Here is a 14,776-nt window from a genome sequence, read left to right on the forward strand (position 1 = left end):
ATGCCGGTATCAGTCATGCGCTTGGAAAAGAACCAACTGCAGACTGCCCTCTCTCTCACATGGAGCTGTAGTAGGCTTGGGAGGGTAATACTGCATTCAAACCTCACAAAGTGGTAACTTTCAAAGATACAGGGAATAGGTCCTGAAGCTCTTTGTAAAGCAGTTCAACAGCACATATCTCAGTTTAGTTAATGCCTCTGTAGTGAGTAGAGAAACCAGGCAAGATGCCCTCCAAAATACATGTTTCAAAATGCAAAGACCTAGAGGTGGGATCTTTGGATACTTAAAGCAGTGGACGTACCTACTGGGGTCCAGCTCCAAACGCCTGTGCCCTCATGAATTGTTTCAACTTGCTCAATTTGCCTTAAAATACATTCCAAAGCCGGTAAGGATAACTTCCCTCTCGTATTGCCAGTATGGGACCTTGTGGGACTAGGCATGCTGATTTCACAATTGTCTCCACCAACTAGCCATTAAAAATCACTCATTGAATAATAGAGTCTGCTGTAGTGCAAGCAATCAAGATCATGAGAGGAGGTAAAACAGATTTTCAGAGGACTAAATGACTTCAGTATGCGCTTCCACAAAACATGGTGGAAGTAGAGCCTTTGAATATTTTTATGGTAAAGTTAGATATGATTTTTGATAAGCAAAGAGGGAAAGGTAATCAGGGGTTGGAGGCAGGGGGTGCGTGGAATAATCAGATCAACTACCATCTTAATGAGTGGTGGAACAGGACCGAATGTCCTACTCCTCCTCCTAATTCATGTGCTGTATTGAGTGCTTGTGTGAGCTGGATTTTCAGCTGAAGTTAGGTTTCACTTTACAAGACTTAACAGTTCAAAAGAACAAAAAACCTTAGATGTAGGAGGACATTGTGAGAATACTACTCTAATATGTCTACCATTATCTTAGGAATGAAGGTAGGGTAAGTGACTGAAGTGTTAGTAGGGGAACACTGGGATTAGTGATCATAATTCTATAGTCATGAAAAAGGATAGGCATTTCATTGAAGTTCTTAATTTAAGTAAGGCAACTTTTAATGGTATGAGACAGAAACTTTCAGTAGTTAACTGGAGTGGACTGAATGACAGACAAGTGAGGAGGATTTCAAAAGTGTGATAATGAGAGTTCAAAGGCATTATACTCCTGCTAGAGTGAAAGGTAAGGTAGGTAAGATTAGAGAACATTGGATGAATTAAGATATTGCAGTTCTGGTCAAGAATAAGAAAGAAACATATATTAGATATGGACCACTGGGATCAAATGAATCTCTTGAAGAGTATAAAGAGTGTAAAGGTATTCTTAAGAGGGAACTCAGGAGGGTAAAGACAGGATATGAGATGTCCTTAGCAGATAAATTTAAGGATAATCCAAAGAGGTTCTATAAATACATTAAGAGAAAAGGGACAACTAGGGAGAGAATAGGGTCCCCTAAAGATCAATGAGGTCATGTATGTATTGAACCTCAGGAGATGGGAAAGATACTAAATGAACATTTTGCATCAGCTTTTGCTGTTGAGAAAGAAATGGAGACTACAGAACCTGGGGACATAAATATTGATATTTTGAAAACAGTTCACATTACATAAGTGCTGCAGTTCTTAGAAAACATGAAGGTGGATAAATCTTCAGATTCTGATCAAGTGCATCCCAGTAGATGTGGTGTACCTAGATTTCCAAAAGGCGTTTGACATGTGTCACACAAGTGGCTGCTGCATAAGATAAAGATGCATGGTGTTATGGGTAAAGTATTAGCATGGATTGGTTGACTAATGGGAAGCAGAGAGTGGGGATAAGTGAGTGTTATTCTGGGTGTTAATCACGAACCAGTGGTGTGCCTCAGGAATCAGTTATAGAACTGCAGTTATTAGATGATTTGGAATTGGGGACCACGTGTACTGTGTCAAAGTTTACAGATGATACTAAGATGAGTGACAGAGCAAAGTGTGCAGAGAACTGTGAAACTTTGTGGTGGAACATAGATACTTTAAGTGAATGGGCAAAGGACTGGCAGATGGAATACAACGTTAATAAATGTGAAGTAATCCATTTTGGTAGGAGTAATAGTAAAACATTGCAACATGCTGCTGTACAGAGGGACCTGGTTGTCCTTGTCCATGAATCACAGAAGGTTGATCTGCAGGTACAACAGTTAATTTGGAAGGCAAATGAAATTTTGTCCTTCATTGCTAAAGGGATTGAGTTTAAAAGCAGGGAGGTTATGTTGCAGCTGTATTGGGTGCTGGTGAGGCCACACCTGGAGTACTGTGTGCAGTTTTGGTCTCCTTACTTGAAAAAGGACGTATTGGCACTGGAAGAGGTGCAGAGGACTTTCACGAGGTTGGTTCCAGATTTGACAGTGTTGGTTTATGAGGAGAGACTGAGTAGACTGGGATTATACTCACCAGAATTTAGAAGAATGAGGGGTGGAATCCTAGAAAAACAAAAAATTATGAAGGGAATAGATAAGATAGATGTAGACAGGATGGTTCCACTGGCAGGTGAAACTAGGACAAGAGGGTATAGCTTCAAGATTAGAGGGAGCAGATTTAGGACTGAATTGAGAAGGAACTTCTTCACCCTGAGGGTTGTGAATCTATGGAATTCCCTGCCCAATGACTTATTTGACGCTACTTCCGTAAATGTTTTTAAAGCTAAGGTAGTTTTTTTTTGAACAGTAAAAGAATTAAGGGTTGTGGTGAGAGGGTGGGTGAGTGGAGCTGAGGCCACAATAAGATCAGCCATGATCTTATTGAATGGCGGAGCAGGCTCGAGGGTCGAGATGGCCTACGCCTGCTCCTAGTTCTTTATGTAGGACGTTGTGATGTTAGGGACAAAATTGTGGAGCCTTTAGCAGAGATATTTGTATCATTTATAACCATGGCTGAGGTGCCAAGGACTGGAGTGTATCTAATGTTGTGTTTTATTTAAGAAAGGCTGTCAGGATAAGCCTGGGTGCTTAAAAACCTGAGAATCTGACATCAGTGGGAGATCAGTGTGCCACAGTGGGCGGCACGGTGGCACAGTGGTTAGCACTGCTGCCTCGCAGCGCCAGAGACCCGGGTTCAATTCCCGCCTCAGGCGACTGACTGTGTGGAGTTTGCACGTTCTCCCCGTGTCTGCGTGGGTTTCCTCTGGGTGCTCCGGTTTCCTCCCACAGTCCAAAGATGTGTGGGTCAGGTGAATTGGCCATGCTAAATTGCCCGTAGTGTTAGGTAAAGGGTAAATGTAGGGGCATGGGTAGGTTGCACTTCGGCGGGGCGGTGGGGACTTGTTGGGCCGAAGGGCCTGTTTCCACACTGTAAGTAATCTAATCTAATCTAATCTAATACACTGTGGGAGGTGATTCTGAAAGAGAGGATTTACATGTATTTGGAGAGGCAAAGAGTGATTAACGGTAGTCACGGCATGGCTTTGTACAAGGGAAATCGCATCTCTCAAACTTGATTGAGTTTTTTAACTTACTAACCGTAAAGATTGATGCGGGCAGAGCAGTAGACATAGTTTACATAGACTTTATAAAATCCCTATAGTGTGGAAACAGGTCTATCGGCCCATCAAGTCCACACCAACCTTCCGAAGAGTAACCTTCCCAGACCCATTCCCCTACCTTATATTTACCTCTGACTAATGCACCTAACCAGAAACTGGACCACCAGAAACCCACGCAGACACAGGGAGAATGTGCAAACTCCACACAGACATTCACCAGAAGCTGGTGCTGTATGGCAGTAGTCCTAATCACTGAGCCACCTTTAGCAAAGCCCTTGACTAGGTACCAGTAGACTAATTAATAAAGTTAGATCATATGAGATGCAAAATTGGCTTGACATGAGGAAACAAAGGATGGTGGTGGGAAGATTGTATTTTTATACTGGAGGCCTGTGAAGAGCAGTGTTTCACAGGGATTGATACTGGCTCCACTTTTGTTTGCCACTTATATAAACAATTTGGATGAGAATTTAGGAGACATGGTTAGTAAGTTTGCAGATGGCATAGTGGACAGTGAAGAAGGCTAAGATTATAAAGAGATCTTGATCAACAGGCTTCGGAGTCACAATCAAATTTCCCAAGTTAATGATAGAGGTATTGTCACAATGTCCTCCTGCACCTAAGGTTTTTTGTTCTTTGAATAAATAGGAAGCATTGCATTTTGGCAAAACAAACAAGAGTAGGTCTTATACAATGGTACCTTGGGTAATGTTATAGAACAGAGACCTAGGGGATCAGGTACATAATTCTACGAAATTTGAGTCACAAGTTGACAAGGTAGTTAAGAAGCTGTTTAGCATGCTTGCCTTCATTGCTCAAATTTTTTTGAATACAGGAGTTGGGATGTCATGTTGAGGTTGTACAGGACGTTGGTGAGGCATCTTCGGGAGTATTGTGCATAGCTCTGTTCGCCCTACTAAAGGAAGGATATTACTAAATTGGCGAGGGTTCAGAAAAGATTTACCAGGATATTGCGAGGAATGAAAGGTTTGAGTTAGAATGATAGACTGGGACGGTTTTCATTGGAGTGTCGGAGGTTAACGGGTGACCTTGGAGAGGTTTACAAAAGCATAAGGGGTAATAGATAAGGTGAAAGTCAAGGGTCTTCTCCCTTGGGTATCAGAGTTCAAGCCTAGCCTAAAACTAGGCTTTAAGTTGAGTGGAGAAAGATTCAAAAAGGATAACCAACCACTTTTTTTTACATGGAGAGTGGTTTCTATGCGGAATGAACTGTCAGAGGAAGTGGTGGCTATAGGAACAATTACAACATTTAAAAGACATTTGGATAAGTTCATGAATAGGAAAGGTTTGGGGGATAAGGGCCAAACAATAGCAAATGGGATGAGTTTGGTTTGGGCCTATGATCCGCAAGGACCAGTGCATATATGTTACCATGCTGTATGACTGACTCTGTTAACAAAACATAGATAAAACACAACATAAGCTCAATTTTAAGGACATGGGTACAGGAGGTAAAGCCAATTAGCCCCTCAAACCTGTTCAATTATTCACTAAATTTACGTCAGGTCTGTGACCAAACTCCAAAAACAGCTTGGAGTTTGATTTTAGTTTTCAACCATTATATTCACAAAGATGTTTTCGTGAGAGAAATACTTGTTTGAAACATGATTTTTATCTCTTACCTGGAAATTGCTTCCTTGCCAAGTTTTGTAGTGAATGAAACACCTCACACATTAATGTGGGACAACTCATACTGGACCTGACAATCACAGTGAATACTCTTTCAACATACTGGCGAAGGTTTTCCTGCAAGTTTGAAAATAAACTGAATTAAGCTATTATTTGCATTTGAATATGAGCTCAACTGATGGAAAGGATAAATGGAAAGGATATCAGAAAGATCTGTAGATTATCATCATCACTGATTACTGCTCTACCATTCTTGGACTATGTGTTCTCATCCTGTCCAGCTGCATGGATTCTGCAAGTCCTTACCATCGACATTACATGGCATTTAACTGGATGATTCGATAATAAAAATAAAAGCAAAGCACCATGGATACTAAAAGTCTGAAATATAAACAAAGTGTGGCAGAAACTCAGCAGGTCTGAGAGAAACAAAGGTAACATGGAGTCAAAATGTTAAGAACAGTCACAACAGACTCACAACTTTATCACTTTCTCTCTCCACAGATGCTGCCAGACCTGCTGAATTTCTGCAACACTTAGATTCAACAATGCTAGCTCACACTGAAATGTAATTGGGACTCATCACAATCAGTACTATCTACATACTTCTGCTGACACTAATCATGGACCCTGACAAGAGCTAAAAATGGTTCGTAAGCACCAACTATTTTGTCTTCAATGACTACAACATTGCCAGTGAAGCTGCAGACTGATGATCACCAGAACTGAGCACATACCTGCCATGAGCAAGTCAGGAATCAGGGGAATATTTTAAAACTAGCACACTTGCACAGTGACAATATTTGCCAGTTTAAGTTGCAAGCAAGTTTGTAAGACAGTAGTTTGTTAGCATAATCATTGACAATAGTAGGAGCAAATTACTGCAGATGCTGGAATCTGTACTAAAAACAAAAAAACTAGACTTGAAATGTTAGCTTGCTCTCTTTCCATGAATGCTGCCTGACCTGCTGTGATTTCCAGAATTTGTTGTTTTCAGCACTGACAATAGTACTTGCAGTCTGTCAGCAAAATTCAACAATTATAATTTTCTTGTTGCAAGTAACCAGAAAAGTGAATAATAGAGTTCTTGTTAATCCGTGCCTTAACATTAAATATTAGTCCTGAAGAAAAGTCATAGCAGACTTGGAACATTAACTCTGCTGCTGTCTGTTGAGTTTCTCCAGCATTCTGTGTTTCTTTCAGATTTCTAACATCCATAGTATTTTGCCTTTATGCCATAATGTTATGTTTAAAAGAATCTGATAAAATCATTTATTTAAACTGTTCTATGGTACATTATAAAACCAATTTTTCCAACTATACGAATTATATAGTAAAACAAATTTGAGTAACCATTGGAAAATACACATACCTTATTCACCTCAACATTATCGCCTTCCTTTAACTTAAGAGGATCAATCTCACAGGTTTTGCAGGAGTCACAAATCTAAGAAAATTATCTCAAGTGAGGATAATGAACATTCTTAAACAGATATAGATTTTATTAGTCAATGAAGCATGTTTTTAAACAGCATCTGATTGTCGTTTATAAAATAAAATTTTCAAGTTTGTATTTTAAATCATGGTATTTGGAGTTAGTTATTTTTCTAAAGGGTTCAAACAAAAAACCACATAAGACTGCCCTTCCTGTAGAACTGTTCCAGTATGCATCAGAAAGCAGGGACCTGCTGAAGTTTTGAAGGAAACGGTTTTCACTGTGATGGATTATAGCTTAAGCTTTTAAACAGTTTTGGAGGAGAATTGACTGGAGTCAGAGGCAAATCTAGATTTACTCTGAGAAAGGAATAATGGACAGTTTGGGAAAGCAGAGATATCTCAGTATAAAAGTTTAATTTGTCTAACTTGCAAACTGAATGCTTGGATAGAAATCTGCATGTTAATAAAAGCCGAAAAAAGTCTGAGCTCTCAGTTTTGAGCATTCATGTAAGAAAACATCACAGTTCACAGCAAACAACTGGGGAGAATCAGTAAAGTTGACCGAAATATCCAATTCAGAGGGGTGATTTATCTGGTTTTAAATCTCCTTTCCTGTCAGCATACAATGAGACTTTGCTTTTCTGTGCTCTATACCTAGATAGCTAGGTTTGTTTGCTTTTTGTGCAAGAAACTTGCGTTGTTAAAGAAATTGCAGTCTCGTGTGACTCTTTTGGCGAATGACCACCACATTAATTAAAACAGAAAAGCAGAACATATGATCAATTTGCTAGATTTCATTCTGGAATCTGACTTGTCCAGTGGTACCATAGCTGGGATCATGACTTGCAAACTCGAACTGGGAGATTTCTTTCACAAGGAATTGCTATAGAGGAAGTAATTACACTGGTCAGTCACACTCTTGCCTTCTCCAGATATAAAGATCTCTGGCTTCTCGGGAAGCATGGTCATGTTACTTCAATGAAACTTCGATGTGTGTGTCCAGCAGTTGCTAAAAGCTGTATTACTGGATAACTGCTTGCCATAATTTCTCATGGATGGAGGCCAAAAATATATGAAAGTGGAAATCTTGGTAAGACAGTAGAGGTGGATGAAACCACAAGGGTTAGGTGTGATTTAGCAATGGAAAGAACTGAATATTTAAATGAGAATTTTAAATTTGAGGTATTCGTACAAGATGGATGATACTGACAATTGAAGATTAAGCTCAGGGACAAACAAATTACAAACAGTTCTCAGCTTTAAAGGTGGTGAGAAGCAAAGGTGCAGCCAGTGACTAGGGAAGGGAGATGGTAATATAGACTTAAACGAATGGATTAGGTCTTACTAAGACTTCATTTAAGGAAATTTCTGCTCAGCCAATACTGGATATCCGACAAGCTGATTCCTGGGATGGCAGGATTGACATATGAGGAAAGACTGGATCATCTGGGCTTATACTTGGTGGAGTTTAGAAGAACGAGGGGGAATCTCATAGAAACATATACAATCCTGATGGGACTGGACAGGCTAGATTCTGGAAGAATACTCCCGATGTTGGGGAAGTCCAGAACTAGGGGTCACAATCTAGGAATAAGGGGTAAGCCATTCAGGACTAAGACGAGAAAGAATTTCTTCACACAGTTGTGAACCTGTGGAATCCTCTCCCACAGGAAGCTGTTCGGGCCAGTTCACTGGATATATTCAAGAAGGTGCTGGTCGTGCCACTTGCAGAATCATGGGGCATGGAGAGTGGGAATGGGATACTGATCAGCCATGATCTTATTGAATGGTGGTGCAGACTTGAAGGCCTACCCCTGCAGCTATTTTCTATGTTGCTATGTTTTTAAGTAACATTCTAAATCAGAACTGGAAGACTCGAGAAGTGGTGGTGAAGTTGAAATAGTTATTGCTAGTGCACATATTGTTTAAAGATGATGTCACAGAGTGACAGCAGTCAGATGAAAGAGTGATCAAGGTAGTAATATTTACATGAATGAAAGAGAAAAGATTATCTTTTAAAAACCTGATTCTAAAGAACTGCACACAAGGTCAACTAATGAGACATGTTCTCTTTCATTGGCTGATGGAGAAGTCAGCATGAGGATAAACTAAGCAGCAAATTCATATAAAGTATCATCTTACTTCATCTAAAGTGGACTTCAGAGTCACTTTCAGATAATGCTTTCCAACGAGTTTCATTGTTTCATCGATACAGCGTGTGGCCAGAGAATTTCCCCTGAAGATAGTGTTGGCTTCCCTACAAAACCAAAGTAGTAAGATTCAACAGGATCTCTCTCAAAATTTCTGAAAACTGCTTAAAACTTTGCATTCTGGCACACAGTACACAAAAAATCTAACAATGATTCAAGTGCGAACACCTTTAAAATAGCATCTTCCTGGAGTGTCTAAAAGCCCAGGTGCTAATGGTTGCGCCTACATGGCAGACATGCCCTGCTCAAAATCCAAACTGTTTGTTGATGGTAATGACCTAGCACTGTTGATCCAAGCATCAAAAGATCCTGAACTTGCAGAAAAATACCACCATGTAAATAGTACCAGGATGTACAAGTCTACTCCATCATTCTGGCAATGTGTGCTATCACACATTTCCCTGTCTGCCATTCCCCACAAAACGATCATGTAACTTGTAAAGGAAAATGTTACAAGTACATCAACTATCCCATTCACAAAGATGTGAAAAATCCACCAGTCGAGTGTCTATAATTGTGCTGGTCATTCTGAGAAACAACAGCTAATATTTATAAAGCAGGAACACATTACATTAACCTGCCTAAGAAAAGCTGTTGCAAAAGAAGCCTTGTTTTTACACTTGACTATTTAGGAAGTCGTCGAACGGATAGGCATTTCGGACAATCAAAAGCTTTCCCTATCACAGGAAGTCATAACGCAATCACAGTCACAGCATTAAAACAACTTAACTGATAAAGGTTTACCAAAATATCACCAATGCTCAGAGTTGCACCAGTGCATCATTTACTTTGCTTCCCTTCACAGATGCTGATGTATTGAGCACTTTCAGCACTTTTTACTTTTATTCCAGATTTCCAGCATCCACTTAACTTTCTTTTGCATTGAACGGATTACTTGGTGCATTGGAAATGTGGACAACCTCAACCAAGATCTTGGTCGTTATAAATTGTAAGAGTTATGCCAGCTGTGAAGCACAATCTTGGAAAGGCTGAAAAGGATTGCTAAGGCAAACGGAAAAGCATTTTGGTGCAGTAGTGGCTGCTATGAAGGTATAATTGAAGTGCATTGCATGGACAGAGCAAAAAGAACTGTACTCTGCATCATGCATCCCAGGTCAGCAGTGATGATGTTCAGATCAAATGTTACAAGCGCATTTCATCATAGAGCTCCATCCAATCTCAGACACTTTTCCTTTTAATATAAAGTTCTATATCACAGCCAGTGCTAGAAAATGTTTGCTGCTTCTCCCAGGATGTGGCGATCATGAAAGACTAACCATTACAGCAACTATGAGACTTACTGTGTCTGCTGAAGATCTAACTCCGCTATGGCACTAAGGAAAGGAACCAGCTTCTTGTGATGCAAAAGCAGGCGTACAAGTGGCAATACAGCTTCTTGCTTCTCACGACACACCTCACCCAGGATATGAACTGCTGAGGCAGATATAGGCTTAAATGAAAGAGAAAGAGGGGTAGGATAAGCAACATTACAAAGTAACTAGTGTGATTTGTTGCAAATTATATTAATCCATTACAGTTGCCTTTCCTGTCTTTACACAAAAAAATTCTCAATAATATGCGAGCAGCAGTTCGCAAACCTTAAGTAGCAAAAGATATCAATCCTGGTAGATACCACTCCTTGCTGTCAGCTGGTTAATTAAAAAGTAGACATGACTTGTCCATTATAATCTACATTGCTATAACACAACTGCAGTTTACATATCAAAAACCAAACCAGAATATTCTGAGAATAATACCTATGTGAACCAAGTCAAATTTCAGCAAAAAGTGAACCTCAAAATTAATCTCGACAATCTGCAGTCTGTGCCAGATCCGCAAGATTATAAAATTAGATCTCAAAATGCATATTTTGAAGAAATGATCCATTGGAGAGGGTTAGAAGAGATTTACCAGGATATTTCCAGGACTGGAGGATATGAGTTATACTGGAGAGACTGGATTGGCTGGAACTTTCTTTCACTGGACCACAGGAGGTTATGGGGTGAGTGACCTTATAGGGATTTAAAAGATTGTGAGGGGCATAGATAAAGTGAATAGCAAAGGCTTTTTTTCCATAGGTTGGGGAAGTTCAAAATTAGGGGATAGATTTATACAGTGAGAGGAGAATGATTTTAAAAAGAGACCTAAGGGGCAATTGTTTCCATGCAGAGGGTGGTTTTCATGTGGAAGGAACTGCTAGAGGAAGTGGTGGATGCAGGTACATTTACAAATTTAAATACATGTTTGGATAAGTACTTGAATAGGAAAAGTTTATAGTAATAAGGGCCAAATACAGGCAAGTGGGACTAGTTTACTTTGGGAACCTAGTTGGCATGGACGAGTTGGACTGAAGGGTCTGATTCGGTGTTGTATGATGCTATGACTTAAGTAAAAGTAATAGTGATATTTTAAATGGGCACCAAGTCTCACCAACACACCAAGTTTCTATTGTGCAAAACTAACAGTTGTTCACAAAAGACGTCTCACCAGAATATGAAGCTAGAACTGCTTTAGTACATTGGAATACATACATTCTGTTACGTTGTCTTAGAAATGAAAAAAAAACAAGCCTCTTGGACCCTATCTGCAAATGCTTACCTTAACATCTGATGACATTAGCAGCAAGTCATTAAGAGAACTGTAGTAGTTAGAGGGGAGCACATAATCTTCATTGTAGGATATAGACAGTCGAAGTGAGCCCAAGTCTTCTGATTTTGCAGACTTGTTTCCATTGTCCTTTGGTAGCAGTAAGTACCTATTTAATGATGGTGCATATGGTGACTTGAACCATACCACATAAAACACTAAATACTGCACAGACAACAATTGGCTAGGAGCAATAACTTTATCTTCTCAACCTTCAGGCACACTAGAATGATCTTGCAGCACAAGTGACACTAAGATCATGTGATGTTTTTGTACCAGGTGTTGTATATCATCAATCAATAAGAGCCCATTGTTTAAGGGTAATGCTGTGGATGAGAGGGCTATATTAATCCAGCCAAATGTGCATGAAGAATATTATGCAAAACCTATACCATGTTGACTTAACTTCACATTCATGCATTATTACTGACAACACCACTTGCAGAACTGTACTAACTGATATATACATAAAGGGAAATATAACAAAGAGTTGCAGATGCTTGAAATCCATCAGAAACTGGAGATACTTAGCAGGTTTGGAAACATCTGTGGAGAGAAAGCAGAGCTTATATTAATTCTGCTTCATGTTAACTCTCCACAGATGCTGTCAGACCCAGCAATTTCTGTCATTATACATAAGGGATTCGGATTCAGAGCAGCAGGTACGTGAGTATGTTTTTTTTTGTCCTGTGAGAAGAGGTTGCTGTTGTTTCACATCAGACGTGCTTTCCATCTTTTAAAATGCTCACTACAAAACAACAATTGCTCAGACCATAAGCTTTGTCTTGCCAGGATCTGTTATAACACAAATCATTGTTGTAACTTAGGAAAACTGAATTTCTTTCCCACTGATCGGTTTGTAAACATTACACAAATGAAGAGGAAGTGATCATCTTGTGCACAAGAGTTACAGTACTTGCATACTTTCACAACTTTGTCCCTCTTATCTGATAATAGCAATAACTTTTATCAAATTAATTCAAAACACATTACACCAAGTGTGCTGGTAGGTCCCTTGATTTCCAACTGTCCAAAGACAGACAGGAAAAGAAAAACGAGTGGAAAGGTTTTTGAAACACAAAAGCTTGAAGGTTTCTATTGGGGAAAAACTAAATTCTTTCACCAGAGTGGTTAATTCATGCATGACAAGACATTGCTGTGGGCAATTGTAATCTACTCTTTAGTTTCTATGAATATAAAATGATAACATGCACAGAAGCATTCCTACTCTTTCTGTAAAACAAAGTAACCTATCATTTCATGCCTTGCCTCATCTCAAAATAAATCCTCCTCCTCTAGCTTTGTACAAATTGAGCAGTACGTGTTCACAGGACAGAAATATTTGGTTTGGGGTACAAGGGATGTCATATAGTACTGGACTACAAAATAATTTACTTGAATATAGAAGAGCACAAGTCACATAAAATGAGCATGTAAAAATGCTAATGAGCCTGGTGGATACCAACATTCCCAAATATACACTCCCAAGCCAGCTTAAATATATGGCAATGAACTCCCTAATTTTGAAAAATGCTAAAGATGCAGCTGCCTTGATAGTAGCACTAACTGCAATCTACCGTTGATGGCCTAGAATGCACTAATTCTCTCAACAGAGCAGGATACAATGTAGCTAATTAGTTTAGCAGTAGGATGGTGTCAAAATACAAATGAAAGTCCCAATGATTTATTACTATTTTGTTTAATAGTCAGGCCAATGCATTTTTTTGTTTAATGCTTGTTGTTTATTTCAGTAGCTACTTCTCAGATTGTAATCTTTTCTCAGTGAATTCATAAGATCATTCCAGTTTAATGTTTTAATCTGACCTGGTTTCTCTCGTAATCTAATTGCTGTTGTAACTTTATATGTTGTATATGATGGGAAACAGTCATCCTGACCCAGTTTCCTATTTCAGTACAGGATACAAGAGAGACAATACAGTTAGAACATGCAAATCATATATCAGATTACAGTTTCTTTCTATTGGATTGTAATACACTGGATTATACTTTCCAAAAATAGCAACCAACATCCTGCAGTTCTCAATTTAAATAATTCCAATTATTTTTAGTTGATTCTCAATTTCAAGCAATGGGTCAAATATATTAAATGACTCCAACACAACACAAACCAGTGTCAGTGGATGCCAATGAGACAAAAAAAATTACGGTAAATGCAAATATGATTTAAAGGTAGGATAAAACAATCAAAGCATTTCTTTGAATTTGTTTGGAATAAAAATATCATGTGTGAACAACTGTTTCAAATTTGCTCCACTACAGCTCGATCATTACATTACATCGATATAACATTAAGAAAGTACCATCAAATGCTCTCTTTGCAATACTATAACTGAGAAGCATTACATAAAGGAATAAGTGGCATAGCCAAATGTGTAGGTACTTGCATTGAGAAGGTCAGCAAAGATCAAAGTTCAGATTTAAAACAATGTCAGTTTTAATGTGATGGAGAGATAAAAATAAGAATGCTAGTTTTGAAGAGCCACACTAATTAACTGTTTCTCTCTCCATAGATGCTGCGAGACCTGAGTTTCTCCAGCACTCTGCTGTATTTAAAAATGTTAGTGTTCTACATTTGCAGACTGAAGTTTATAAATATTAAGAGACATTGCTCATTGCTTTGAAGTGTGATCAGGGAGGAAGTGGAAAAGAAAAAAGGACAGCAATTTAAAAAGTTTTCTGCAAACCAACATTGAATTATTTGTAACAGGACTCATCTCATCAGTTCTCCCTCATTCTCTGATGAGTACATTTCTAGTATTTTCCATTTGTATCAAGAAATAAAGCATTGAATTTGGTTTACATAATCAAACCATATCTCAATCAACCAGCTTTTTTAGTCCTTTGATCATAGCACTTACTCAGGCCACCACAGTTGCTGAGAATTGTGGAAACATTTAAGGGTTGTCTGGCCAGTGTTGCCAAAATTCTTCTGATTCTAATGCTCTTACTCAAACCAAAGGGACACACATTAATGAGAATTTAAAGTCAAAAAACAAGTTATTGCAATGAAGATCTTGTGTTTTGAAAACAAGACCTGTCAAAACAAATTCATAAACGCGTCATCACAAGAATATTTTTTTTTTCCCGGAATAGGACATCCCTTTAACTGCAAGAATGAAATCTGATCTACCTTAAGGAAATTTAGAGTTGATATGAGAATTCTTACCATGCCCGGTGGCAATTGTCATTCTTTAAAATTTTCACAGGAACCTTAATTTCACCAAGAAAAATATCTTGCACCAGGTTTTCATTGTTCCACAGATCAACTCTGAAGAGAAAAAAATCAGTCAACCCCACAATATTGAAAATTTTTCAGT

At 38.7% G+C, this 14,776-nt stretch overlaps 1 protein-coding gene across 2 annotated transcripts in view; it reads right to left on the reverse strand.

Moving 5' to 3' along the window:
- Nucleotides 1-14,776, reverse strand: part of rasa2 (RAS p21 protein activator 2) — a 202,400-nt gene that overhangs the window by 41,857 nt on the left and 145,767 nt on the right. For both annotated transcript variants that reach the window (XM_043702829.2, XM_043702831.2), the window contains 6 exons: nucleotides 14,626-14,727; nucleotides 11,391-11,547; nucleotides 10,094-10,242; nucleotides 8,725-8,839; nucleotides 6,518-6,592; nucleotides 5,139-5,262 (listed from right to left, as the gene is read on the reverse strand). In XM_043702829.2, coding sequence (XP_043558764.1) covers nucleotides 5,139-5,262; nucleotides 6,518-6,592; nucleotides 8,725-8,839; nucleotides 10,094-10,242; nucleotides 11,391-11,547; nucleotides 14,626-14,727 — 722 coding nt within the window. The remainder of the gene's footprint in view (nucleotides 1-5,138; nucleotides 5,263-6,517; nucleotides 6,593-8,724; nucleotides 8,840-10,093; nucleotides 10,243-11,390; nucleotides 11,548-14,625; nucleotides 14,728-14,776) is intronic.

This window comes from Chiloscyllium plagiosum, unplaced genomic scaffold (assembly GCF_037043375.1).
Source record: "Chiloscyllium plagiosum isolate Xiang-an unplaced genomic scaffold, Cpla_swu_hap1 HiC_scaffold_13, whole genome shotgun sequence".
NCBI lineage: Eukaryota > Metazoa > Chordata > Chondrichthyes > Orectolobiformes > Hemiscylliidae > Chiloscyllium > Chiloscyllium plagiosum.